The sequence below is a fragment of the Calidris pugnax genome, unplaced genomic scaffold (genome assembly GCF_001431845.1).
Source record: "Calidris pugnax isolate Ruff unplaced genomic scaffold, ASM143184v1 scaffold287, whole genome shotgun sequence".
NCBI classification, from domain to species: Eukaryota; Metazoa; Chordata; class Aves; order Charadriiformes; family Scolopacidae; genus Calidris; species Calidris pugnax.
The window spans coordinates 773,661-797,935 of NW_015091025.1; the positions used below are offsets into that span (position 1 = coordinate 773,661).

The 24,275-nt window shown below is 39.7% G+C and overlaps 1 protein-coding gene across 1 annotated transcript in view; it reads left to right on the forward strand.

Annotated features, from left to right (window-relative positions):
* Window positions 1–23,515, forward strand: part of LOC106896123 (DNA excision repair protein ERCC-6-like) — a 45,748-nt gene extending 22,233 nt beyond the window's left edge. The window contains exons 9-23 of the mRNA XM_014955852.1: window positions 2,189–2,347; window positions 4,174–4,309; window positions 8,539–8,709; window positions 9,274–9,450; window positions 11,388–11,504; window positions 12,650–12,745; window positions 13,720–13,938; window positions 14,922–15,032; window positions 15,560–15,679; window positions 16,697–16,791; window positions 18,047–18,192; window positions 18,281–18,904; window positions 19,510–19,711; window positions 20,046–20,124; window positions 21,125–23,515. Of these exons, the coding sequence (XP_014811338.1) occupies window positions 2,189–2,347; window positions 4,174–4,309; window positions 8,539–8,709; window positions 9,274–9,450; window positions 11,388–11,504; window positions 12,650–12,745; window positions 13,720–13,938; window positions 14,922–15,032; window positions 15,560–15,679; window positions 16,697–16,791; window positions 18,047–18,192; window positions 18,281–18,904; window positions 19,510–19,711; window positions 20,046–20,124; window positions 21,125–21,553 (2,881 nt within the window). The 3' untranslated portion in view covers window positions 21,554–23,515. The remainder of the gene's footprint in view (window positions 1–2,188; window positions 2,348–4,173; window positions 4,310–8,538; window positions 8,710–9,273; window positions 9,451–11,387; window positions 11,505–12,649; window positions 12,746–13,719; window positions 13,939–14,921; window positions 15,033–15,559; window positions 15,680–16,696; window positions 16,792–18,046; window positions 18,193–18,280; window positions 18,905–19,509; window positions 19,712–20,045; window positions 20,125–21,124) is intronic.
* Window positions 23,516–24,275: the final 760 nt, after the last annotated feature.

The following is a 24,275-nucleotide window of genomic DNA, read 5'->3' on the forward strand; positions in this document are numbered from 1 at the left end:
AAAAAATGATGGGGGGAAGAGTTGACTTTAACTCTTGCACAATTGCAATTATTGCGTGTTTATATGATTATGCAAAGAAAGCACCTCCATCTTTTCCATTTTTGAGATAACCTTGGAGCGGAATTTTTTACAAACTTAATTCTGGACTCTGAAGCTTCCGGGGGAGAAGGGGGAGAGGGAGAAAGATGCTTGTAAATGCAGCTGGCTTAAAAGCACTGGATGCAATCCTGAGAAATAATACAAAATAACATCAGGAAGCTCTTGGATGGTCGTCTGCTGAAGAGACGTGCTGGACATTAGTCTGGGGGAGCAGCTTCTGACTGGAATTAGAGTTCTCCAGTTCTTTAATATTTCCCTCGGAAAAATGTTTTGTCTTCATGAAATGTAGGAACGGTGGCGTCTTAACCCAATTATAGCTCATCCTGCCAGCCCTTTCATAGTTGTTTTGAGACTGCGGCGTTTTTAAGGTGAATTAATTTCTAATAAAAGGGTCGTCTTCTTTTTTTTTTTTTTTCCTTTAAGGGCTCGTTGGTGTAATGCATTTGAGACACCAGCAGGTCGTGTGATGTCTGACCCATTAGATGTGTTCTTTGATCATCTTTTTCTGACTGCTCCAGCCATTTGTTCGTCTCCGTTTCGTGTTCTTTAAATCCATACAGAACTCATCATAAATTGATTTTTAATAGTACTTAGTAAGCACTAGTGTCATTAGCTGTCAGCAGTCCTAAATATTATTTGTTCAGAGTGAAGCAGGATTTTGAAATGCACACAAGAAAATGACTTAAAATGAACAATCCCTATTTAAAAAATAACGTGGTTTTCTCTTTGCTGTGCTCTGCGCTCCAGGAATCCGCGCCATCAAGAAAATCTTACCAGTAACCTTATTCTTCCACTTAAGTTATAAGATGCAGAAGTGCTGAAATGTGTATTTTAGTTTATTTTTAACTGTTAAATATGCTGTTTCTTCATTTCTTTTTGCCCTGTTTTCAATGTATAACCCGTACACATGGTGTGTTATTCCTACTTGTCTCATTATTTCATATCGTTATAAAAAAGCATGTCCTAAAGTGATACTCAGCATCATAGTTCCACCTTTTTGGCTTCCCATTGTAAGTCTTGCTTTCCAGTCTGTTTCTTTTAACTGGAACTTGGTTTATATTGTTGTTTATACAAGTCCCAGTGGGTGACTGGGACTGAAACTGCCCTGATGCTCTTACCTGATGATGCTCCACTGCATCCCCTTTGCTGGAATTGTTTCTTTTGTTTTGCCTTCTAGAATATTTTGCCTTTCTGGCTTTTTTTGATTCGTTGGAAGAGATTAAATGTTCTTAAATGAATTTTGCCTTCAAAAAGCATGCTTTGGCATATCTGATGGGTTTTCCCAGGGGAGTACAAAGTCTCTACCCCTTACAAGTCAAATTTTCCCTTCAGTTCAAAGTATACGTTCCAAATAAATAGAATTTGCTGCATCCTTATATGTCATCTTCTCCCAGTGGGTGACTGGGACTGAAACTGCCCTGATGCTCTTACCTGATGATGCTCCACTGCATCCCCTTTGCTGGAATTGTTTCTTTTGTTTTGCCTTCTAGAATATTTTGCCTTTCTGGCTTTTTTTGATTCGTTGGAAGAGATTAAATGTTCTTAAATGAATTTTGCCTTCAAAAAGCATGCTTTGGCATATCTGATGGGTTTTCCCAGGGGAGTACAAAGTCTCTACCCCTTACAAGTCAAATTTTCCCTTCAGTTCAAAGTATACGTTCCAAATAAATAGAATTTGCTGCATCCTTATATGTCATCTTCTCTGAAAAGATAATGCTTTGTTAGAGTGGTTGCTTTTAACACTGAAAATATACATGGAATAAAATACCCTCTAATTTCTGAAAAGATAATGCTTTGTTAGAGTAACACTTAAAATATACATGGAATAAAATACCCTCTAATTACCATGACTATCAGTTTAATTAGAAATGTTTTAGCGTTGCATAAAGAAGGAAAGTTGCACGTCGTGTCTGAGCCCATCAAAAATGCATGACCTGGTAAATACAGCGCTGGTGTAAAACACACATCCAGCACGTTACTCTAACGAGGGTGAGAACCTAAAATGATTAATTGATGAGTACTTTCTGTTATGATTATCAAGCGTTTGCCATCTTCTTCATTTTTTTTTATTTTTTTTTTCCCCTCGTAGGTACCAGCAGACAGGTGTTAGGTGGCTCTGGGAATTGCACTGCCAGCAGGCGGGAGGAATCCTGGGAGATGAGATGGGATTGGGCAAAACCATCCAGATAATTGCCTTTTTGGCAGGTCTGAGCTACAGCAAGATCAGGACTCGCGGTTCAAATTACAGGCAAGTGCTTTCTCCGCAGACTGTCAGTCTGTGGAGCTCAATTAATATTTCATCAGCTGTATTGCTGGTGGAGGAGGGTCCTGTGAATTATTAATGACATTTCAATTACAATATTCCTTTAATTCTTTTAGTGGGGGACATCAAAGGAAAAATTTTACGAGACAATGGAGCTGTAGGGCAGGAAAAATTAAACATGTAACACTTTTAATGAATTCCAGGCATCGATGCTTCGTTCTGCAGATGAGCCGCGCTAGATATTTTGGGTCAATACGGTGTCTAAGGTTACCTTCCACAAATGGATTGTTTGCAAACTCAATTACATTAATATCAATAGTTTACACAATATGGAATTTTAAATTAGATGTAATACCTTTAGTTCCATTTATTAAATTTTACATTAAAATAGTTGTCCTGGCGAGCCACCAGGTAAGTGCTTTACAGGAAGCAACGGGCTGATTTGCAATGAAAGACGGAGTTTCTGATCGGCGGGGAATTATCCTTGCCAAAAAAATAGTAGTAATAGAAAAAACACTAACTTCTGCAGAGGAATTGCCATCTACTTTTTTGTCGTTGCTTTTCAAAGCCCCGTTAGCGTGACAGGCCTTTCTTATGCTCTTATGCTTTTTTGTTACGTGTGCTTTAAAATCCCTTCTTCATGGGTGAAATTACCGGAAAACATACTTGGTGGTGTCCTTGGTTCTACAAATGCAGGCGTGAATGATACTTGATTTTTCTAGTTCTGTTGGCTTGTTTACCTGATGTAAATTGCTACATGCAATTAAGCAAATATCGTAGTACTGTACTAAACAAAAATAATTAACTTTCTATATAAAGCTATATAGCTTTTACTAAAGAATATTATTTCTTAACGTCAGCAGTTTCTGAAGGCATTGACAGTGATTTTTATTTTTTTTTAAAGCAGGGTATTGCTGGTGTCTGGTAAATCCTTTATTGTTGTATGTACATGATTGTGAAGGTATAGTGTGATCTTTGGAATCGTTTATTTATTATCACTTGAATAGTACACAGTCAGCCACACACAGATCAGTATGTGATAACTGTAGCCTTTGCCTTTGTTTGCAAAGTCATTTTGTTCTGTTTTTTAAAGAGCAAATCTATTTGAAAAATAGCTACCAGTAAACACTCCATAGGATATTTCCCCTAGAATTGTTGGTATTTGTGATGGAAATATTTCTTGTCTGGCAAGAGGTTTTTCTCTTCTCAAGTTTAACACGTGGAAAGACTTTGTTTCCGATGTCCTCGGTAATTCTCAGAAACAATCAGCTGATTATGATTAAGAAACTTAGGAGATGGTTTAAGCCCAGCTCAGACCTCAGCTTCCACTGATGATCTATTCTGCTGCTTCTCCGTGAGCTGTGCTGATCAATAGCACAGTACATTACTGATGTGAAGCACAGCACCTGTGTGTAAGTCCATTTGTGACACTCCAGCTACGCATTCTTTTTAATAGAAGCAATAAAATGAGTTGTTTGTTACTGATTTCTTTTCTCTTACAGAAACAGCAGTCTCCCAGACCTGATTTGTGTTACCACAGGAGGAAGTTCCCTCATGCCTTATTGTTTGGAGCTCTTCTATTTCTGTGTTTATCTTGATAGATGTATCCATTAACCGTTCAGTGCTTAAGTTCTTGCAGCAGGACCCCTTCCATCTCCCTTTAAAAACCAGCAAAACAAAGTGCCAATTAATTTCCATAACTTGAACTATAAAGTGTGTCATTTTAATATGTGTGTATTTTAATGAGCCACTAAATAGATGGTATTTATTTCGTGTTAAATGTGGGTTTTTTCTTGAATGCTTTATTTTAGGTACCAGGGATTGGGTCCAACAGTGATTGTTTGTCCAGCTACTGTGATGCATCAGTGGGTAAAGGAACTCCACACTTGGTGGCCTCCCTTTAGAGTCGCAATTCTCCATGAAACTGGTTCTTACACAGACAAAAAGGTAATTCCAGAAGCTTCTCTTGGATTTTCTTTCCTTTTTCTTTTTTCCCTTCGCACTAGCCAAAATAAAATAAACAGTCCTGAATGTTACTGTACAAGCTTCTGTACAAGTGCAGTTTCTCCAATTGTTTTAAAAGAAAAAAAAGTTTGCTGTGCTGTCTTGATTTGTTAGAAAACTGCACAAAAAGGGGGTGACACGAAGTACATTTATATTATGATATTGACTAACGTCGCCCAAATAAATTAAACGTAGTAACAGGTTTCTCTCTTGAGAAGCCTTGCAGGAAGAAAACAAGGAAAACTTAGATTTTTGTTTTCCCTTGGCCTCGTCTTTCAGATGCTCAGATGGATCTTTCTCAGGATTCAGCAAAGCTTTTTTAAATTTCTCTTGAAATATTTATTGAATTTCTTGTAATAACATTAAAATGATATGGTGCTTAATTGCACTTGATTAAACGTATTCTGAGGTAATTGATGCAGTTACAGTACGTGGCCAAAAAGGAATAGCACACTCTAATGTGCTAATAGCTTCCTGTTCTTCAATTAACTTGGGATGTTTTCAAGCCCTAAAAATCTGTTGACCTCAATAAGGTGCTCCCATGTCTTCCTAAATTAAATTGCGTGCGCTTATTTGGGGGTATTTGTTAATTAACGCATTTGACAGACTGGCTCAAATTTTTCCATCTGCAGGAATAACCAGGTTTTCAGGGCTTCACCTTCCCTTTGTCCTCCCACAAATGCTTACTTGAGAACGTAAAATTAGGGAATTTGTATATGATATGATCGCTTTAGATCGGCTTTGTTCTCTAATTCTGCCCTAACACCCATCGTCTGAGAGCTGCGACAGCGTGCGTTAAACAAGTGCCTCTTAATCAGAGAAGAGCAAGCTTATCACTAAAGTTAAGTTCAAATAAAAAATCAAAAACAAACAAGAAAGCTCAAAATAAACCAACAAACCAACCAAAGCACCTCCATACCACATAAAATACAAGCCAGGTGATTTACTCGTGCCTAGAATTTCTTTCCAATATACGTTCTTTCTATGAATAAGTTAGTGCTGATCTGACCTTGTGGTAATTCCATCTTCTGATAGGTAACCTGGGGCATTACAGGAGGCTGCTTTTGCATGTATTAACTTTATAATACTCATCCAGGGCCCATTCTTCCCTGATGTTCTGGCATAAGGCATGAACTTAAATAAATTTAAGAGATAAATAAGAAAATTGTGGCTACGCTGCGTAAGAAGATAAAGTTGTTCTTGGATAGAGATTAATTTTACATGGCCAAAAGCTGAGTTCTTACCTGCTTTGGAGTGAGAAAAGTCACTTCATCCTCTGGGCTGGCAGAGGTTAAAATGGCCTGGGCTAGTAGAAGCACGTAATTGTCCCTCAAATTAACTCGACATCAGACAGTGAAGACCTAATGGGTTTTGAGGAATGTGTCATCCTGTAGTAGTTGACCTGGAGGTTGTTCATGGTGAAACACAATATTGCAGTATGTTCTCTGAAGGCCTGTGAAAGAGCCCTCAATTCCACTGTCTGTGTCACCAGCAAAGATGTTGAATAGCACCGGTGCCAGTACCTAAAATGGCCTGGGCTAGTAGAAGCACGTAATTGTCCCTCAAATTAACTCGACATCAGACAGTGAAGACCTAATGGGTTTTGAGGAATGTGTCATCCTGTAGTAGTTGACCTGGAGGTTGTTCATGGTGAAACACAATATTGCAGTATGTTCTCTGAAGGCCTGTGAAAGAGCCCTCAATTCCACTGTCTGTGTCACCAGCAAAGATGTTGAATAGCACCGGTGCCAGTACCTGAGGAACACCACTCATCACTGGGTTCCACTTGGTCATCGAGCTGTTGACCACAACCCTTTGGGTGCCACCATCCAAGCCAGTTCCTCATCCCCCAACTGGTCCATCGCACTGGTTTCCACTTGGTCATCGAGCCATTGACCACAACCCGTTGGGTGCCACCATCCAGCCAGTTCCTCATCCCCCAACTGGTCCATCCATCAAATCCCTGTCTCTCCCATTTAGAGACTGGGCTGTTGTGTAGGACAGCACCAAACACTTTGTACAGTCCAGGTAGATGATGTCAGTTGAAATATTTAATTGAAGTATTTTTCCTGAAGGGAGGGCAGGAAACAATTAAACGTGCCTGAATTTAATTGTGAATTGAAGAATACACAATAAAATAGCGTAAATTCTGCAATGCCACCGCTTCAAAACTGTTGTGTATCTAATAATAAATCTGTTATCGTATTTTTAAATATTTACAATTATTCCAAAAGCTGCAACTAAAGCAAAGGCAACCTCTGAGAAAGCACCCAGCGCAGTAAAATGAGTTAATAAGACCGTTGTACCAGGAGTTGATAAAACTGGTGGTGTATTTCTTCATTGTCAGCACAAATCCTTGTTTATTAAAAATTTAGCTTGAAGGAAACTTTAATTAATTACAAGTTCAGTAAATCCTGACTAGGTGTAAATTCTGCAATGCCACTGCTTCAAAACTGTTGTGTATCTAATATTAAATCTGTTATTGTATTTTTAAATATTTACAATTATTCCAAAAGCTGCAACTAAAGCAAAGGCAACCTCTGAGAAAGCACCCAGCGCAGTAAAATGAGTTAATAAGACCGTTGTACCAGGAGTTGATAAAACTGGTGGTGTATTTCTTCATTGTCAGCACAAATCCTTGTTTATTAAAAATTTAGCTTGAAGGAAACTTTAATTAATTACAAGTTCAGTAAATCCTGACTAGGATTGTGCCGTGGTGTGTTTACAGGGAATGGCCTTCATGTGCCTGTGTTTCACTTCTGTTCTCTCCGCTACCTGACAACGTGATTTATGGCTCTTGTTTTCCACTAGTCCACTGGTTGCCCTCTAGGAGGGATTGGTCTCTTGAGCCTCCATAATAACAGCAGCACTTTCACAAAACATCTTTTAATGACAACAGTGCAGTATTCTGTAAGTCGGGCTAATTGCAGACATACCCTATTAATTGCAAAAACTAGGAGAGGTTACATATTTTACAAGCTTTTAATTTGAAGTCGCCCGAGATGATTTGTCTTAAGTGTTTGGGTGGAGATGGCTACGATATTCCAGGAGAGGCCCTTGCTGACATGGTTGCAGACCGAAGGGGATGTATCAGGTGGAATTAAGCTTTGGATGTCCTAAAAATCCTCCTCTGTCCCTAACCCAAATTGTTCTAAAGATTGCGGGTTCTCTTGAGAATCGTGATGTCAACATTCAATAAAGTGTCGGGTTTTATCAGGGGGTGATAATGGGAAAGTAGAAATTCTTAAGTTAAATGCAGAATGGCTTTTTGAATGTGGGACTAAGTCTAAGCAAGAAATTCAACAATAAGAGATTATTGATTTTTAACACCATCTGGTCTTTGAGATGGATTTTTCCCTTTTGGTTTTATTGGGTTTAATTTTTTTTGTCTTAAAGGCACTTCTAGCAATAAGGGCTTTTTCTTTAGCAAATTCTGTGGTGGTTCTGCTCCTCTTTTTCTGGATGTGCTGGTTTCATCCAGAATCACCTCTCAGCCCCTCAGCTTCTCTTTCAGTCGTCTAGATTTGTATGTGGAGGGTAAATGCAAGAAAGATGGGTCTTGGATTCTGGGAATGCTGTGGAAGGTGACATAGACTGTCCCTACCTTTCGTAATTTACAGTTATAAAGGCCAGTAAAAACTTAGAGAAAGGATATGACTTAGAAGAGAGGCACAAAAATTGAAGATTAATAACAAATATATTAATCCTATTAATGAGAAAGGTTGGAGAAGGATTTAGGGATTAACCAAGTAGATTGTTGTGTTGGTTTTTCGGTTTTTCACTTGTTTAATTTTCCTCTGATGTTTTAGCTCCCTCATGCAGTAGACAAAGCTGGGTTTGTGAGGTGAAGAGAGGAGAACCTGAAGAAGCCACTTTTTAAATCAAATATAATGTTTGTTTTTCAGACGTTGCCTAAAAATTAAAAAAAAAAATCAAACCAAGATCACATTCTGATGTGTTGTACCACGGTGCTTCATTTTCTCACAGATAAGCTAAGAATCATAGAATCAAAGTCTCGCCTATACTTATTTTCTTTATTTTCTTTACAAAATAAATTAATTATTTGCTTTTTCAAGACTTTGTGTCTGTGCCTCACGCAGCGAACCTGTAGTTCAGTGGCTCTGGGTTTCCTGTCTCGCTTTTCCTGACAAAATGCCCCTTTTTGCTTCCAGGCGAAACTAATCCGTGACATCGCTTCGTGCCACGGCATTTTAATTACCTCCTATTCCTACATCCGCCTGATGCAGGACGTCATCCACCGCTACGACTGGCACTATGTCATCCTGGATGAGGGGCACAAAATCCGAAACCCAAACGCCGCCGTCACGCTTGCCTGCAAGCAGGTACTTCAGCAAAAATAGAGGAAAAAATTTAAGCATTGTTTGGAAGTTAGAATCATAGAATGGTCTAGGTTGGAAGAGACCCTTGGGATCATCGAGTCCAACCATCTCCCCTACTCTACAAAGTCCTCCCCTACACCATGAGTTCCACATGTTATAGTCGGTATTTATTCGTGATAAAAATACACGTTTGACCATTAATAAAGAGTAAAAGTGTCAGTCACAACGGTCTATACTGGACTATTTAATTTAATTATCATTTTTAATGACTTTACATCAATAAATTTACAGAAATATGGTAGAGAAAAAAATCTGCAATGTTAAATTGTGTAGTAATTTGCTGCTAGGGATAAAAATGAGATTCCTGGTGTTCATTTTCTGCTAACAGCTTATGGCCAATTTATGCAAAAAGCTGTTTATTTCTGGAATATAGGGCCAAATATTTTAAAATGAGAACTCATCAATGATGAAATTGAATGTCCACTTGAGCCAGGAGGCAGGTTACACTGTGAACCATGAGAATAACTTCCTTTTTGATGGTTTTTTGTGGGTTTTTTTAATGAATAGTTCCGCACGCCCCATCGGATCATCCTGTCGGGGTCCCCCATGCAGAACAACCTCAAGGAGCTCTGGTCCCTCTTCGACTTTGTGTTCCCAGGGAAACTGGGGACCCTGCCCGTGTTCATGGAGCAATTCTCTGTTCCAATAACCATGGGAGGATATTCCAATGCCTCTCCTGTGCAGGTAAAGGCATCCAAAATCTCTTCTCTTCTTTCAAAACTGACTTTTGAATGTACTTTGTTTGACCATTAATAAAGAGTAAAAGTGTCAGTCACAACGGTCTATACTGGACTATTTAATTTACTTAACATTTTTAATGAATTTACATCAATAAATTTACAGAAATATGGTAGAGAAAAAAATCTGCAATGTTAAATTGTGTAGTAATTTGCTGCTAGGGATAAAAATGAGATTCCTGGTGTTCATTTTCTGCTAACAGCTTATGGCCAATTTATGCAAAAAGCTGTTTATTTCTGGAATATAGGGCCAAATATTTTAAAATGAGAACTCATCGATGGTGAAATTGAATGTCCTCTTGAGGCAGGAGGCAGGTTACACTGTGAACCATGAGAATAACTTCCTTTTTGATGGTTTTTTGTGGGTTTTTTTAATGAATAGTTCCGCACGCCCCATCGGATCATCCTGTCGGGGTCCCCCATGCAGAACAACCTCAAGGAGCTCTGGTCCCTCTTCGACTTTGTGTTCCCAGGGAAACTGGGGACCCTGCCCGTGTTCATGGAGCAATTCTCTGTTCCAATAACCATGGGAGGATATTCCAATGCCTCTCCTGTGCAGGTAAAGGCATCCAAAATCTCTTCTCTTGTTTCAAAACTGACTTTTGAATGTACTTCACGCTGTATGTTCTAGTCACTACCCCAAAAGAGATTTGCATGTGTGTTTTACTGCTGCAGGTAAAGAACTGTGAGATCGTTTCATCTGTACAGGATTATAATTTATACACAAATAAAGTTAAATCATTAGAAGTGTTATTTGATACAAACTACAGATAAGCAAGTTGGGGCGGGAGGTGACTGGTCTCATATTTTGATGTACTTAAATAGAACTTTCCTGTTTGATGTCAAGCTTTGGCAAATGGCGCAATAGAGGGATTCTTAAATCCAAACTGAAATCTCTTTTCATTTAAAAAAGCTAAAATAGGTATTGGAAGTCTGAAAGTAGATAAACTACTTAATTTTTAAAGCAAAAACTATTTTGAATATTATTTAAGTCTATTAATCTTTGTGGTTGTCTTTCTCAGTATTTATGGCTTCTTTCGTTTTTCAAATTAGCTGATAGATAAATTGTCTGCAAAATAATCTGCAGACTAAGTCTCATTTAAGTGCTAATAAATTTGTTTCCTTTTAAATATTATCTGTAATGTTTTGCACATACTCTAAAGTTTTAGTTTCTTTTTGAGTCTTAAGTGCTTCCCTCGTCTAAAGCTTAGTAATTTACTAAATTGGGCAGCCAATTTGGTTTTTCTTTTACATATCAATAATTTATTATATTCTTTGTTTTGCTTTAAGAGAAATGAAGGTATTTTTAGCCATTACGTACAGTTAATACCCATCTCACACATCCATTACCCATTATAGAACCATATGCTCCATTTAAGGCCAGAGTGACCTTTCCTTTCTGTGATCCTGGGGATTTTCTTGTACCGATTTTTTTTTCTTCTTTTTTATTTTTTTTTAAAGTCTCAAGTGGGCACTAATCTTCACTTATTGTCTTGTAACCACCATTGCTGCAGGGCTCTTTTTTGATCTTTGGTGTATGTATTAGCAGTTTTTCGTGAGGCTTTTGGTTTTGTGCGAGCTTTTATTTACTACATAGGTTGTTTTCTAAAAGAAATCTCTCATTTCTGTTCTTGCTTAAATTATGCTAAATTAGGAAAGGTAAATTGGTGGTATCTGAGAAGACTTATTTATTCAATATTATTGTTACTAACCTGAATTTTATTGCAATTCATCTTGTGGCGAATAAGTAACTATAGATTCACATAAATCATAAAGCATCTAACTTTACAAGGACATTCCTCTTACTAAATACAAAAATTTGCATACTGATAAAACCAGTACCAAGAACCAAAATAGAATTTTTGCTTTTACTTCCTTTTTCAGGTAAAAACTGCTTACAAATGTGCCTGTGTGTTGCGGGACACCATAAACCCCTACTTGCTGCGAAGAATGAAGGCTGATGTCAAAATGAGCCTTTCTCTCCCAGATAAAAACGAACAGGTTTGTTTATCTTTGCTATTAGATCCGAGCCCTTTTCCTCCCCAAAAAATAGTCTTTCATGGACATTTGGAAATAATTTCTGCTAAGAGTAGATTAAATGCTGTTTTAACTGAGGATAAGAAATAGAGCTTTCAAGTTGCAGATTATTTTCACCTGTTTTGTGAATATTAAATGGTTGCAGTTTTGCAGGGTCTGCACAAGTACACTCTCATCTGAGAAATAAAGGATGTGTGCGTGTGTGTGATATATATATATTATTTTTTTTTAATGCTGTCCTTATAGGTCACAATTCAAATTCCTACAAATACTCACTTGTAGTAATTATTAGATTCTTCTGCCACTCAGGTTTCAGTGCTTCAGGCTTTCTTGTCCTCTGCTCGCTCTTTCCCTTCCCATCTCCTCCCTCTTTAAAAGAGAAGCAGAGATGGTGGTCTTTGTAAGACAGGTACTTAATAAATGAGAAGGCCCTACTCAATTTCTGCTCTGCAGCCTGATGGTCTTTTTTTAATCACATTTGGAATTTCTATATGCTTTAAAGAGTCTGGGCTATTTACTCTAAAAAATACAATCATAAACCCATCGAACAAATCAGATTTTTGTTCTTATCAATCATAGGGCTCTACATGGGTTTGACTTGAGGCATCATGTTGGGTGCCTTGCGGGATGCGAGGAAGCAATTTTGTTGTGTTTTAGCCCATGAGACCATGTGAAAAATCATTATAGACTCACACTCAAAGGCTAAGGACAGATTACGTGCGCTAACCTAGTTTTCCCATGAGGTGCCAAGAATTTGCAAGCTGTGAGGGACTTAACACAAACACTATGGAAAGCATTCCTGTAAACATAATTTTGAGAGAATGCAAACCTTGCACAGTTGCCTCATTAAAACTAGAAAATGGCAACACTTTGAAAACTAAAGCAATTTGAGGGGAAAATGTAACAACTGGGAAAAGGGGACAGAAATAACCCATGAAACCCATCTTAATTATGTTCATTCTCTAAAAAGTCTAATTTTTTTTATTTCTATTGGTTTCTATACATTGTCTGATATCTGTGAAGCTTCATTGTAGCACATCATAGAACTTGAAAATTTACTGCATTTGAAGTTTACAGGTTGGGTTTATGGGGTTTGTTTGTTTTGGTAGGTCCTCTTTTGCCGTTTGACAGATGAGCAGCGTCAAGTCTATCAAGATTTCATCAACTCTAAAGAAGTTTACCAGATACTCAACGGAGACATGCAGGTTGGCATTAATTAAGGTTAATGACAGGTATGGTTTTGATATGTAAAGCCAGGGACTGACCTGAGCAGAAAGGGAAGCAAATACAGGGATTTCAGTTCTGTTGTGTGTCCTTTTAACCAATGGCAAAAGGGAAGGAAAAGCTTGATCTCCAAGAGGTGGCTTGTACAAGGCCATCTGCAGAAATTTCTCTGTCACGGAATGAGCAATTATAGTTGCTGGAGCTCTGAAAATTTTGAGCAGTAAATGTCAGTGCTTTTATTAGATGTTTTGGGATGACAGAAAAAAAAAACAAACCAAACCCCAGTGTACAAACAAACCATAAATTATGAGCAGGCTCGTCCAACTTGCAGTGATAGGAGATTGAGGGATTTGCTGTTTCAAGCTAGTTCATTTTTATGAGCCCGCATTATATCAGAAGAATAAATAACCCTTGTATTATTGAATGAATAACTGAACAGAACCCTTCTAACATGGCATCAAAAGTAGTAATTTTCAGCTTCATATGTTGGTTCCAATGTGTTTATTCACCCGTTCTTTGTCACTCTGCATTCTGTTGGGTATCCTTGCTGTCCTCAAGCTCTGTCTGAAGTCACCTGCCAATGTGGTGGGGGTTGGAAGGAAGGACACAATAATTTCAAGTAACAAACTTGGTGGAATTTTCCCTTTTTGAGTAGGAAAAATTTGCCTGGGAGTTACAGCTTGGGATTGCTTTTGCTAATATGGAAATGGTTGCAGAATTATCTTAATATTGTCACCAGAATAGGCTCCCAAGAACCTAAAGTTTCATTGACCTTCTCTTGCACTCATTTTTTCCTAAAATTTTCCATGAATCCATGACCAAAGAGCAAACCACTACTGAAAACAAACTTCTTGATGATGACTGGATTGATCCATTGCTGTTTATTTTTCTCAACCACAACCCATAGAGGTAACAAATATTTGTCAATAAAATATTTTTCTCCTGTATTCTTTAGATTTTCTCAGGACTCGTAGCTTTGAGAAAGATTTGCAACCACCCAGACCTCTTCTCTGGTGGCCCCAGGATTCTGAAGGGGGTCCCAGATGCTGAAGTGGAGGAAGTGGATCAGTTTGGATACTGGAAACGTTCTGGAAAAATGATAGTGGTGGAATCCTTGCTGAAAATATGGCACAAGCAAGGTCACCGAGTGTTGTTTTTTACTCAATCGAGACAGGTAAGATGAGCTGATTGTTTTTATTACTAAAACTGGAAAAATGCACCTCTGTGTCCCAACGAGATTTGTAATTAGAACCACCTTTTGTAGTGTCTTTCTCAGAAAATCAGCATTTTATTGAAAAAAAAACAAAAACCAACCAAAATTATTTTGGAATAACTGGAGACCAGTTCCTGAGCTCCGTAAGCTTTACTGGAGTGACACAGCACTGTGGCAGCGTTGCCCCAGTTCAACATCCTGGGTCAAAGCTTGTATAGGTTGTACCCATATAATACCAGGCTGAAGCGGTGGTGATGTATTTATTGTCCCTAATCCTCAGGATTTTGTGCTTTGGGCCAGCAACACGGTGACTTTTATTTATTTTCCCTGTCTATTCATAATTTTGTCTTGTTTCCGAGGATTGCCTTAGTGTGCTGCACCATTTACCTGCTTAATTTTCTTGAGACTGTGGCTCTGGACTTCCCAAACCAGAAACAAACATTCCCCTTGTTATTTGACTGCTGAATGCACTTCTTTTTTTTTTTTTTTTCCCCAAGAATTACATTTTCTGCTCACTTAAGATTCACAAGTTCTTGGTCATCCTCTTGCCTGTTCGATTTGCACTGCAGTGTTAGGATCAGAAATTTTGATGACTTTGAGACAGTTGCTCAGCCTTCACAGCTGGATTTCATTAGATTATTTTCTTTTGCACAAACATTCCCCTTGTGCATTCAGCAGTCAAATAACTACTTTTTTTTTTTTTTTTTTCCCATAAACAAACATTCCCCTTGTTATTTGACTGCTGAATGCACTACTTTTTTTTTTTTTTTTCCCCAAGAATTACATTTTCTGCTCATTCAAGATTCACAAGTTCTTGGTCATCCTCTTACCTGTTGGATTGATGCTGCAGTGTTAGGATCAGGAAATTTTGATGACTTTGAGACAGTTGCTCAGCCTTCACAGCTGGATTTCATTAGATTATTTTCTTTTTTCCATCACAACAGATGCTGCAGATACTTGAAGTTTTTGTGAGAGACAGAAACTATTCCTACCTCCGGATGGATGGCACCACGACCATAGCTTCCAGACAGCCCCTTATAACGAGATATAACGAGGTGAGATGTTGCATCCCACCCCCTGATGCCTCAACCATTAGTGTGGTTGAGTTTTTGCATTCTTTTTGGTCTGATTTTTAAATATACTTCAGGTTTGAGGCACAAAACTGGGGAGTTTGGTCAAATGAAATCACTTCCTTGGTGAGAAGGGGGGGAAAAAAGTCATCACGTTTTTCACACATAAGTTGGGTTTTCTGCTAAGAAAAAAATCCACAGTTGAAAAGGGGGAAAATAAATTCTCTTGGACAATTAAATTGTAAATTTAAATTTTCCACAGTTGAAAAGGGGAAAAATAAATTCTTGGACAATTAAATTGTAAATTTAAATTTAGTAAATTAAAATTAGTAAATTAAATTTAGACCCAACTGCTTTTATTTGTCAAAAGAGATATTAGGCAACCAAAGAAATATATTCCTTCTCTTGGCTCCCTTTGCAAATACTTGTGATAATTTTTTTGTTTCCTGGATTCTTTTATTATCTTGTATTTTGGTAATTCTTGCTTTAGTAAATTCTCTTGTGTGTTACAGGACAAATCCATATTTATTTTTCTTCTGACCACTCGTGTGGGTGGCCTTGGAGTGAACTTGACTGGTGCTGACCGGGTTATTATCTATGATCCCGACTGGAATCCCAGTACAGACACACAGGTGAGTTGGGTTCGTTGCGATCCATACACAGGCTAAATTCAAATAAAACTGCAGATGGGAATGACATTTATCTCCTCCAATAACCTCAAATGGGTGTGTTGCTCTTCCCAGCGATGGCTGCTTTGGGTCCAGTTCCACGTTCTTGTGGCAAAGCCAATTTCAGTGGTTCCCACCACATCCCCTCTCCGCCGTCACACCTCACCGCTCTTCAATATTGTCAATTCATATTATCCATTTAGAGTTTAGCCAAACAGCTAAAATGGCCTGGTTTTTTAAAATTAAAAAAACCAAGGTGTTTCTGAAGGGAGAGTACAGCTCTGCAAGCTCTGGAACAGGCACAACTGCTCGTGGTGGCCAAGCAGGGTAAGAAAAGAACAAATGTTGCTTAAATTGGCTTTGTCACTGAATAACGATACGTAGCTCTGCCCTTGAAGCTGCTCTTAAGTCAATTCCTTAAAGAAGTTGTTCTTTGTCTGATGGTGTGATGAGACTCTGCTTTCTCAGATCCCTTAACAGTACACGGGGCTTACACCTTTGAGAGGAAAAAAGCTGTTTTTAATGGAAATCCCACGTAGCTGTGAGATCTGCGAGTGTGTAGTGTCACCCGGAGAGGTCTGGTTTAGCAGTTGGTTTGAGATCAAAGCTTTCAGCTAAGAAAAAGAGGAAAAGTTGGAAGGAAATGTATATATTAAAGCTGGACTGGGAAATAGATCCCTTTTGGAATAAGTCTATAGAATTCTTATCTAGGATAAGCAATTTATAATTTTAACATCATTGATTATTTTTTTTTTGAGATTTTCTTGCATGCATTTCTTGGTACAATTGGAGACCTATCTTTTTACACCTTCTAAATTGTTTTCCTCCTCCTGAGTTCCTTGTTCTAGTGCTGGAGAAACACCACAGGCTACCTGACTTCTTGAAGTATTTGTTAAATATCCAAACCAGGTTTGAAAGAAGCAGAATAAAGAGCTGTCTGTCAAAAATACAATGTCTGGTAACCAAACCTTTGTGTTGCAGGCTCGGGAACGTGCCTGGAGGATTGGCCAGAAGAAGCAGGTGACGGTGTACAGGCTCCTCACTGCGGGTACCATCGAGGAGAAGATCTACCACAGGTCAGTCAGTGATTCCATTGAATTCCATTGGATGATTTGGGAATAAAATCAAATTGGGTTTGCAGAAAAAAAATCAGCCCCAAGAACCACCAGTCATTTTCACGTTACTCATTCCAAAAATGTAGCTAAAAGCCTTAAAGTGCCTAAAATTAAGGGAATATATTTGTTTCACTTTCCCATTGAGCTTTCTCAGGAGTCAGTTTATTCCAAAAACATAGCTAAAAGCCTTAAATTGCCTGTATTTCCAAATTAATGGAATCTATTTGTTTCGCTTTCCCATTGAGCTTTCTCAGGAGTCAGCTTCACTCAGGTGAATTCCAGAGGAATGTAGGTGGGAATCCTCTGTCCAGGAGTTACTCTTTAAAGCTGGAATATCCTCTTTGGAAATACAGATGAATGAAAAGCTCTAAATAATGAAATACCAGCACTTAATGGGTATCTTTTTTAACGTTTCACCACGTGGACATAAACCAACCACCAGTGGGTGCTTTATGTCCCTCTGGCATCATTCTGTTTGACCACATGAAGGAAGTGGGCTCTGAGGGTCAGGACAACCAGCAGAAATCTCTTTCATTTCCAGAACAGCGCGATGGACTTGGAACTTTAAGCAAATTATCTTTTCTCTTTGTCTGTGTTTTCCTTCCTGCAAATGTGTGATCATCCTTGCAGAATCACAGAATGTGGGGTTGAAAGGGACCTCTGGAGAGGTCTGTAGGAGGGTTCTTTATTATTTTTTTTCCCTTCCTCTCCACCACAAACCGATTTTCCTCCTCAGTGCTTGTATCCAGGCATCGCTGTCAGACTGAACAAATCTGCTGCCTTTGGTTCCTCCAACTGATCAAACCAGTGAAATGGTGTCATTTTAACGAGCTCCTGTTTTTCTTTCAAGGAGCTTTCTGATAGTTTTATTATAATATACACAAGCTTTTCAGTTTTAACAGAGAAGAGAAGTTCTAGCTGTGGTTTATTGCGTGGTTAAGGGATGCCTGGTGGGACGTCTGAGGACAGCGGTTACCTGTTGTGTTATGGGGTTGTCACAAAACAATAAATCCCCATGTTTAACGGTTTAGTTGGTTGTTTGAAAGTTACAAACTCAAGATTGTCTTTTGGAAACTTAACGTCCTCTTCCCACTGCTTAATTGTTCTGTGGGGTAACGTTTGTGCTTACATAGTTTGCTGTTTAAGCACCGAATTCAGTACTTAAACGTAGCTAGACGTTATTTCATGCATAAAGTATTTATTTTTTCTTTTTCAGACAAATCTTCAAACAGTTTTTGACGAACAGAGTGCTGAAGGACCCCAAGCAGAGGCGCTTTTTCAAATCCAATGACCTTTATGAACTTTTTACTCTCAGCAGCCCGGACGTGTCTCAGGGCACAGAAACAAGTGCCATTTTTGCAGGTACACTTATTTTTCCTTATTTGTTTAAAAGAAAAAAAAAAAATGTTTGAAGTTTGATAAATGGGTACTAATTTGATTCATCCCTCAGGTACCGGTTCAGATGTTCAAGTCCCCAAACCCCAACTTAAACGGAAACTTGAGAAGCCACCAGATGATGACACTTCTAAAGGCAATCCCCATGTTATGGAAGGCAGGTCACCCAAGTACAGAAGATCATCCAGTTCCTGCTCAGCCACCCACGACACACATTCTTCTAAAGCAATAGAGACAAGGGAGGAAAGCAAAGGAAATCTGGAAAATTTTGACCAAAATAGCTATGCAAAAGATAATGCAGGAGCTGCTGCTAATTCAGAGAACACCGCGGTGGCTGATGAGGCCCGTGGGGCGGCAAACTCCAATATGAAGGGAGATTTTAGCCTCCCCTGTGGTGCAGCTGCCTCTTGGGAAACGCAGGTTGCTAAAACAGAAGATGGGCAATTAGATAATAATCATTCCAAATGCACCTCAAAAACAAAGCACAGGGTGGATGTGCCGTCCCACCAGAGCCACAAGGAGAAGCTGAAGAAGAAACAGCACAAAGACGCCAAATTTGAAGGAGAGCGCATTCCCCATCTCGTGAAACAGAAGTGCTACAGAAAGAACAGTGAAGAGAAGGAGGAAGATGCAAAGAAAAATGATGACTACGTCTTGGAGAAACTTTTCAAAAAATCAGGTAACTTTATTTGGCTGCTCAAAAGTATTAGGCTATTTAAACAGATGTATAAAACTTACGCAGGTGAGGGAAGGAGCAGTTCTGTTACTCTGAGGGTTAGACCTACAACAAAAACCTGGTTTGTTTATTCTGTTATTGTAGTAAAACATTAAAACAGTCATTGTTGAAATGCTCCAGTTATGAATGTGCTAATTAGCTTGGCATAAACACTTCAGATAGACCTGCAGCCTTCCAGAAAGGCTTCTGGATATAGAAGTAACACACTGTTTCTTCTGGAAATAAGGATGTAACCCACCTTTGTTTACACGAGGGTTTCACTTCTGTCTGTCCTGGCCAGAACAATAGAAATGATGGATTTACCCACATAATTGCCGAGTCTGTTGTGAATAATGACCTCATCAGCACACCAGAAGTGGTTTGCTGTCCAATTGATTGCTTAACTGATAGAAGGGGGTTCTCTTCTTCGAAATGACTGTGCTGAAGCGCTGAATGTAATCAACCTGGAAAAGGAAAAATGTGATTATGGCATTTGCTTAAACGTTGAATATTTAATCTTACAGAGAACCATGTAAATTAACAGATTTTCTCCTCTCTCTGGTCTGTAGGGGTGCACAGTGTTATGAAGCACGATGTCATCATGGAAGCCTCCAGTGCGGACCACGTGCTGGTGGAAGCAGAAGCCAGCAGGGTGGCCCAGGACGCCCTAAGAGCCTTAAAAGTCTCTCGACAGCGATGTTTAGGAGCTGCTTCTGGGGTGCCAACCTGGACAGGCCTCAGCGGCCTCTCAGGGGCACCATCAGGAATCAAGTAAGTCCAGTTCTTGCACCGTTTTCCCAAAAGTAGAATTCCTTAGGATACTATGGATTTAGCTTTTTTTTTTTTGCACTCGGTATTTGCAGTAACACGTATCAAAGTGGTTTCATGTTTTATATTTCATAAAAACATGGGGGCATATTACAAGCCTGAGAAGTCCCTTCTGAAGTACAAAGAAAGCCTTATTGTTGCCCAGTAGAGGAGAGAGCTCAGCAGAGAGCTCTTGAGAAACCCTAAAACACAAACCCAGTCAGTGTCTTTGGCAAAAGTTGTCCTAATTATTTTGAGCAGGATGTTTTATGGAGTTAATTCTTCTGTGGGTTTTTAGGAGTCGGTTTGGTCGAAAGAGAAACTCCATGCTGCTCTCTTCACATTCCACTTGTGCATCACCTGCCAAGAAGTGCAAGGTAAGAGACACCAGCTAACGTTTCTCTAGCTGATAGATATGAAATGTTCTCATTTCTGCAAAAAAAAAAAAAATCTGATTTATACTGTAGATATGTCTCATACCCATTTGTTATATGATTAGCTAGAATTCTAGAATTTTTAGTCACCCATGAATTCAATTTTCCATGTTTTGGTACAGCATCTTCATCATAGAATCACAGAATGGTTTGGTTTGGAAAGGACCTTAAAGATCATTGAGTTCCAACCCCCTGCCCTGGGCAGGGACACCTCCCACCAGACCAGGTTGCTCCAAGCCCCCTCCAACCTGGTCTTGAACCCCTCCAGGGATGGGGCAGCCACAGCTTCTCTGGGCAACCTCTTCCAGTGTCTCACCACCCTCACAGCATAGTAGTATCTATCTAGTATCTAATCTAAATCTCTCCTTTTTCAGTTTAGAACTGTTACCCCTCGTCCTATCACTCCCCTCCCTGATGAAGAGTCCCTCCCCATCTCTCCTGTAGCCCCTTCAGGGACTGGAAGGCCATTATAAGGTCTCCCCGGAGCCTTCTCTTCTCCAGGCTGAACAACCCCAGCTCTCTCAGCCTCTCCTCACAGCAGAGGTGCTCCAGCCCTCTGAGCATTTTCATGGCCCTCCTCTGGACCCATTCCAACAGGTCCATGTCCTTCCTGTGCTGAGGACTCCAGAGCTGCACACAGTGCTCCAGGTGGGGTCTCACCAGACCAGAGTGGAGGGGTATGATGAAATCTAATTAGGTGGAGCAGTCACAAATTGTGGTGTGATCTGGTTGTGCATCTCAAGACCATCAATGCTTTTCTTTTGCTTTCTAATTTCTAAAGTTGAGACCTGAACGTACTATCTGTGTGTTGTATATTTCAGATTAGTAGCTTCTGGGTGGTCACGTTTGTGGCTTTAAGTCCAAACAGCAGACAGATTTTGTTTAACAGATTCTGTGCATCTTAAAATCCAACTTTCTCCATGGTCTCTGTGTTTATTTGCAGGATGCAGATATAATAAAGAAAGAAAACGTAAAGAAGTGTCCTTCCAATGGGCACTTTGATGGAAAATCTGGAGAATCCTCATCCAGCGCACTGGACTCTTCGTCTTTATTGGCCAAGATGAGGGCGAGGAACCACCTCATTTTACCCCAACGGATGGAGGAGGAGGGAGATGAGAATCATCACCAAGCACCTGCCCAGGCCCCACCTGCCACAGAATATGATGAGCTGCTGGTGGACGTGCGGAACTTCATCGCCTTCCAGGCCCGGGTGGATGGTGAGGCCAGCACTCAGGAGCTGCTGCACCACTTCGAGTCCAAACTGCCCCTGGAACAGTCCTGTGTCTTCAGGGAGCTCCTCCGTAATCTCTGCACCTTCCACAGGAACCCCAGAGGGGAGGGGGTCTGGAGGCTAAAGCCAGAATTCCAGTGACTTCCCAGTCTTTGTCCTTTCAAAGACTCACCGTTTACCTTTTAAAAATGAGGAATTATTTCATATTCAGCATTTAATAATTGACTGCGGCGCTTGTTGCAGGCTCGGAGCTAACTTAATTTCTGCTTGACACTATTTATATGAAAGTGCCATCTACCTCATGGATGAAACGATACGAAATCTCAGCACCTTTTCTTTAAAAGAAACCTTAGTGTAAATGGGGTGAGGAATACACAAACTGACGGTTTATTGCAATAAGAACCATGGATGTTGCCGTGGGTTGTAAGACTTTTATCTGATTTCTGTGAAATTCCAAGAACTTCTTCCTTGATTTCCTGTATCTTACTTGAATGGTCGTGGGGCACAGGGTGTACCATCGAAAAAAAGAAAATGATAGCTGTCAGCCTGAGAGATTCACTGGTACCAAAAAGTGCATAAAAATCACCGTACGGCACTTCCATCAGTAGGGAGAAGTTTGGTTTAATGTTGGTGCTTTTAGTGGTGCCAGCATCAGGCAACACAGGAAATAATTCCATTATTGGGAAATAATTCTACTGCCACAGGTTTAATCACTAAAATGGGAAGGCTGGCAGGGTATTGAGGTGACTGGCAGTTAATAATTATGGAAAACTTGATATCTTATGGAAAAGCCGTAGTCATGGCTGCGTTACACTCCCATAAACCAGTGGCAGTTGCTTGGTACAGTATTTCTTAGCACCGAGGTGACAGTAACTGTTGTGTTTGTCACAGGTCGGGGGCTGATAATTGAAATCCCATTAAACATTCACGGGCCTCACTGTGATTTATGTCAAAAACTTTCCAGTTCCCTCTTAGCACTTAAAAGCTTATACCTTGACAAAGAGGGGGGATGGTTTCACTGTATGTCACTAAATATAATCACTTTTGGCCAGAGATGTAATGAGAATATACAGAAGTTATGGGTCATACTCAGTCTGCAGATCAGGAAAATCTCAGTCTTCCTGACAGTCAGACAAATTCCAGTACCCGTTTCCTTCCAAGGCAAGGAAGGATTGGATTATTTGTAGCAAACTCGAGTACTACACTGGCTCTGTTGTGTGGAAATCTTAAGGAGGGGGGAAAGAATGGATAGATTTTGGGAAGAAAACCACATTCTTGCAGCATCATTAAATTACTGTACAGCTTCAAACTAGGAGCAGTTAAATACACCCAATATCCTTCCTGTCCCCAAGCGACTGAGCAGAGGGAAAGCTGAGCTACTTTTAGTTTTTTCTTCAGTGTGAAAGTATCTTGTTTACCTCAAGTAAAGTGCAACTGTGGAAAAGATGAGGGGTGAAGCAAGAGTATAAACCACTACTTTGTTCTCGTAAAGAAAGTCTTTACAATACTTCCAATGCCTTTTCTTCTTGTGTTGCTCCATGCTGAGGGATCCGTAGAGATTTGTGGTGGTGCCTCACTGTTTTCCATCACTGCTTCGTTGGCTTTTCAGCTGGAGATGGAGAGGGCAGAAGGTCCAAGAACCTGTCCCTTTCCCTCATGGCATTTGGAGGTGGGGCTCTTGCACCTTTTTCAGGAAAAAACATCTGTTTTTTTCTGATTTTCATTTATATTCACTTACATTCCCTCTTTCAGGAGAAAGATGAAGCCAAGAATCCAGGCTGCAATTACAAAACACTTCTTCAAAAATTGCAGATCTGTTGATGTGACTTAAAATGGATCACTAAAAGAGTAAAAACAGACCAATTTGCTGTTCTCTTCCAAGCTATAGAGAATTTTAATTGGGTTTGGGTGTCATGCCCCAGGAACAAACCAGGAATTCAGCTTTTGGCAAAGCTGCTGCTGTCCCTGTAGCTGTCACTCATGGTGCCCTGTTTTATTTACTACTCCCAGTCCTAAAGTTCCTGTACTCAGGAAGGTTTGCAGCTTCGCACTGATCTGTTGATGTAAATGGACTTGCATGTGCTTTTTATAAACCCTTGGCTTTTATGGCCTTATTAAAAACGCAAAAACAAATGTCTGGTCTGGAAATCTTTGGGGTTGGGGGGGGAAGAATGGGGTGGGGGAACAATCTCTTTCCTAAATTATTCATGAAGGGATTTAAAAGACAAATTGACATAGTGCTTAGTGACATGGTTTAGTCGCACTGATCTGTTGATGTAAATGGACTTGCATGTGCTTTTTATAAACCCTTGGCTTTTATGGACTTATTAAAAAAGCAAAAACAAATGTCTGTTCTGGAAATCTTTGGGGTTGGGGGGGGAAGAATGGGGTGGGGGAACAATCTCTTTCCTAAATTATTCATGAAGGGATTTAAAAGACAAATTGACATAGTGCTTAGTGACATGGTTTAGTGATGGTTTTTATCAGAGTTGGGGTGATGGTTGGACTCGATGATCTTAATGGTCCCTTCCACCCCAGGCAATCCTAGGATTCTGCTGCAGGTTGTAGACATTTGACTTTTCTTACAGTAACAACCTGTCCCACAAGAAACATCAGTGAGATGCTGAATGGTAGAAATAGTGATTAAAAATGGGCAGTATTTTTTAAATGTGTAACTTCATGCTGTGGCTCAGCCTCTTCTCAAAGGGCTGCACCACGAGGGGAGTGGAGTCTGCTACAGCTAATAGACATTGTCCTCCTGAGGAAAGCTGTAAAGAATTGAGCTTTTTTATCTCTTAAGTTTTGGCTTCAGGTGATAGGTCACCTGTAGTCAGTTGTACTCAAGTCACAAGGACAACTTTGC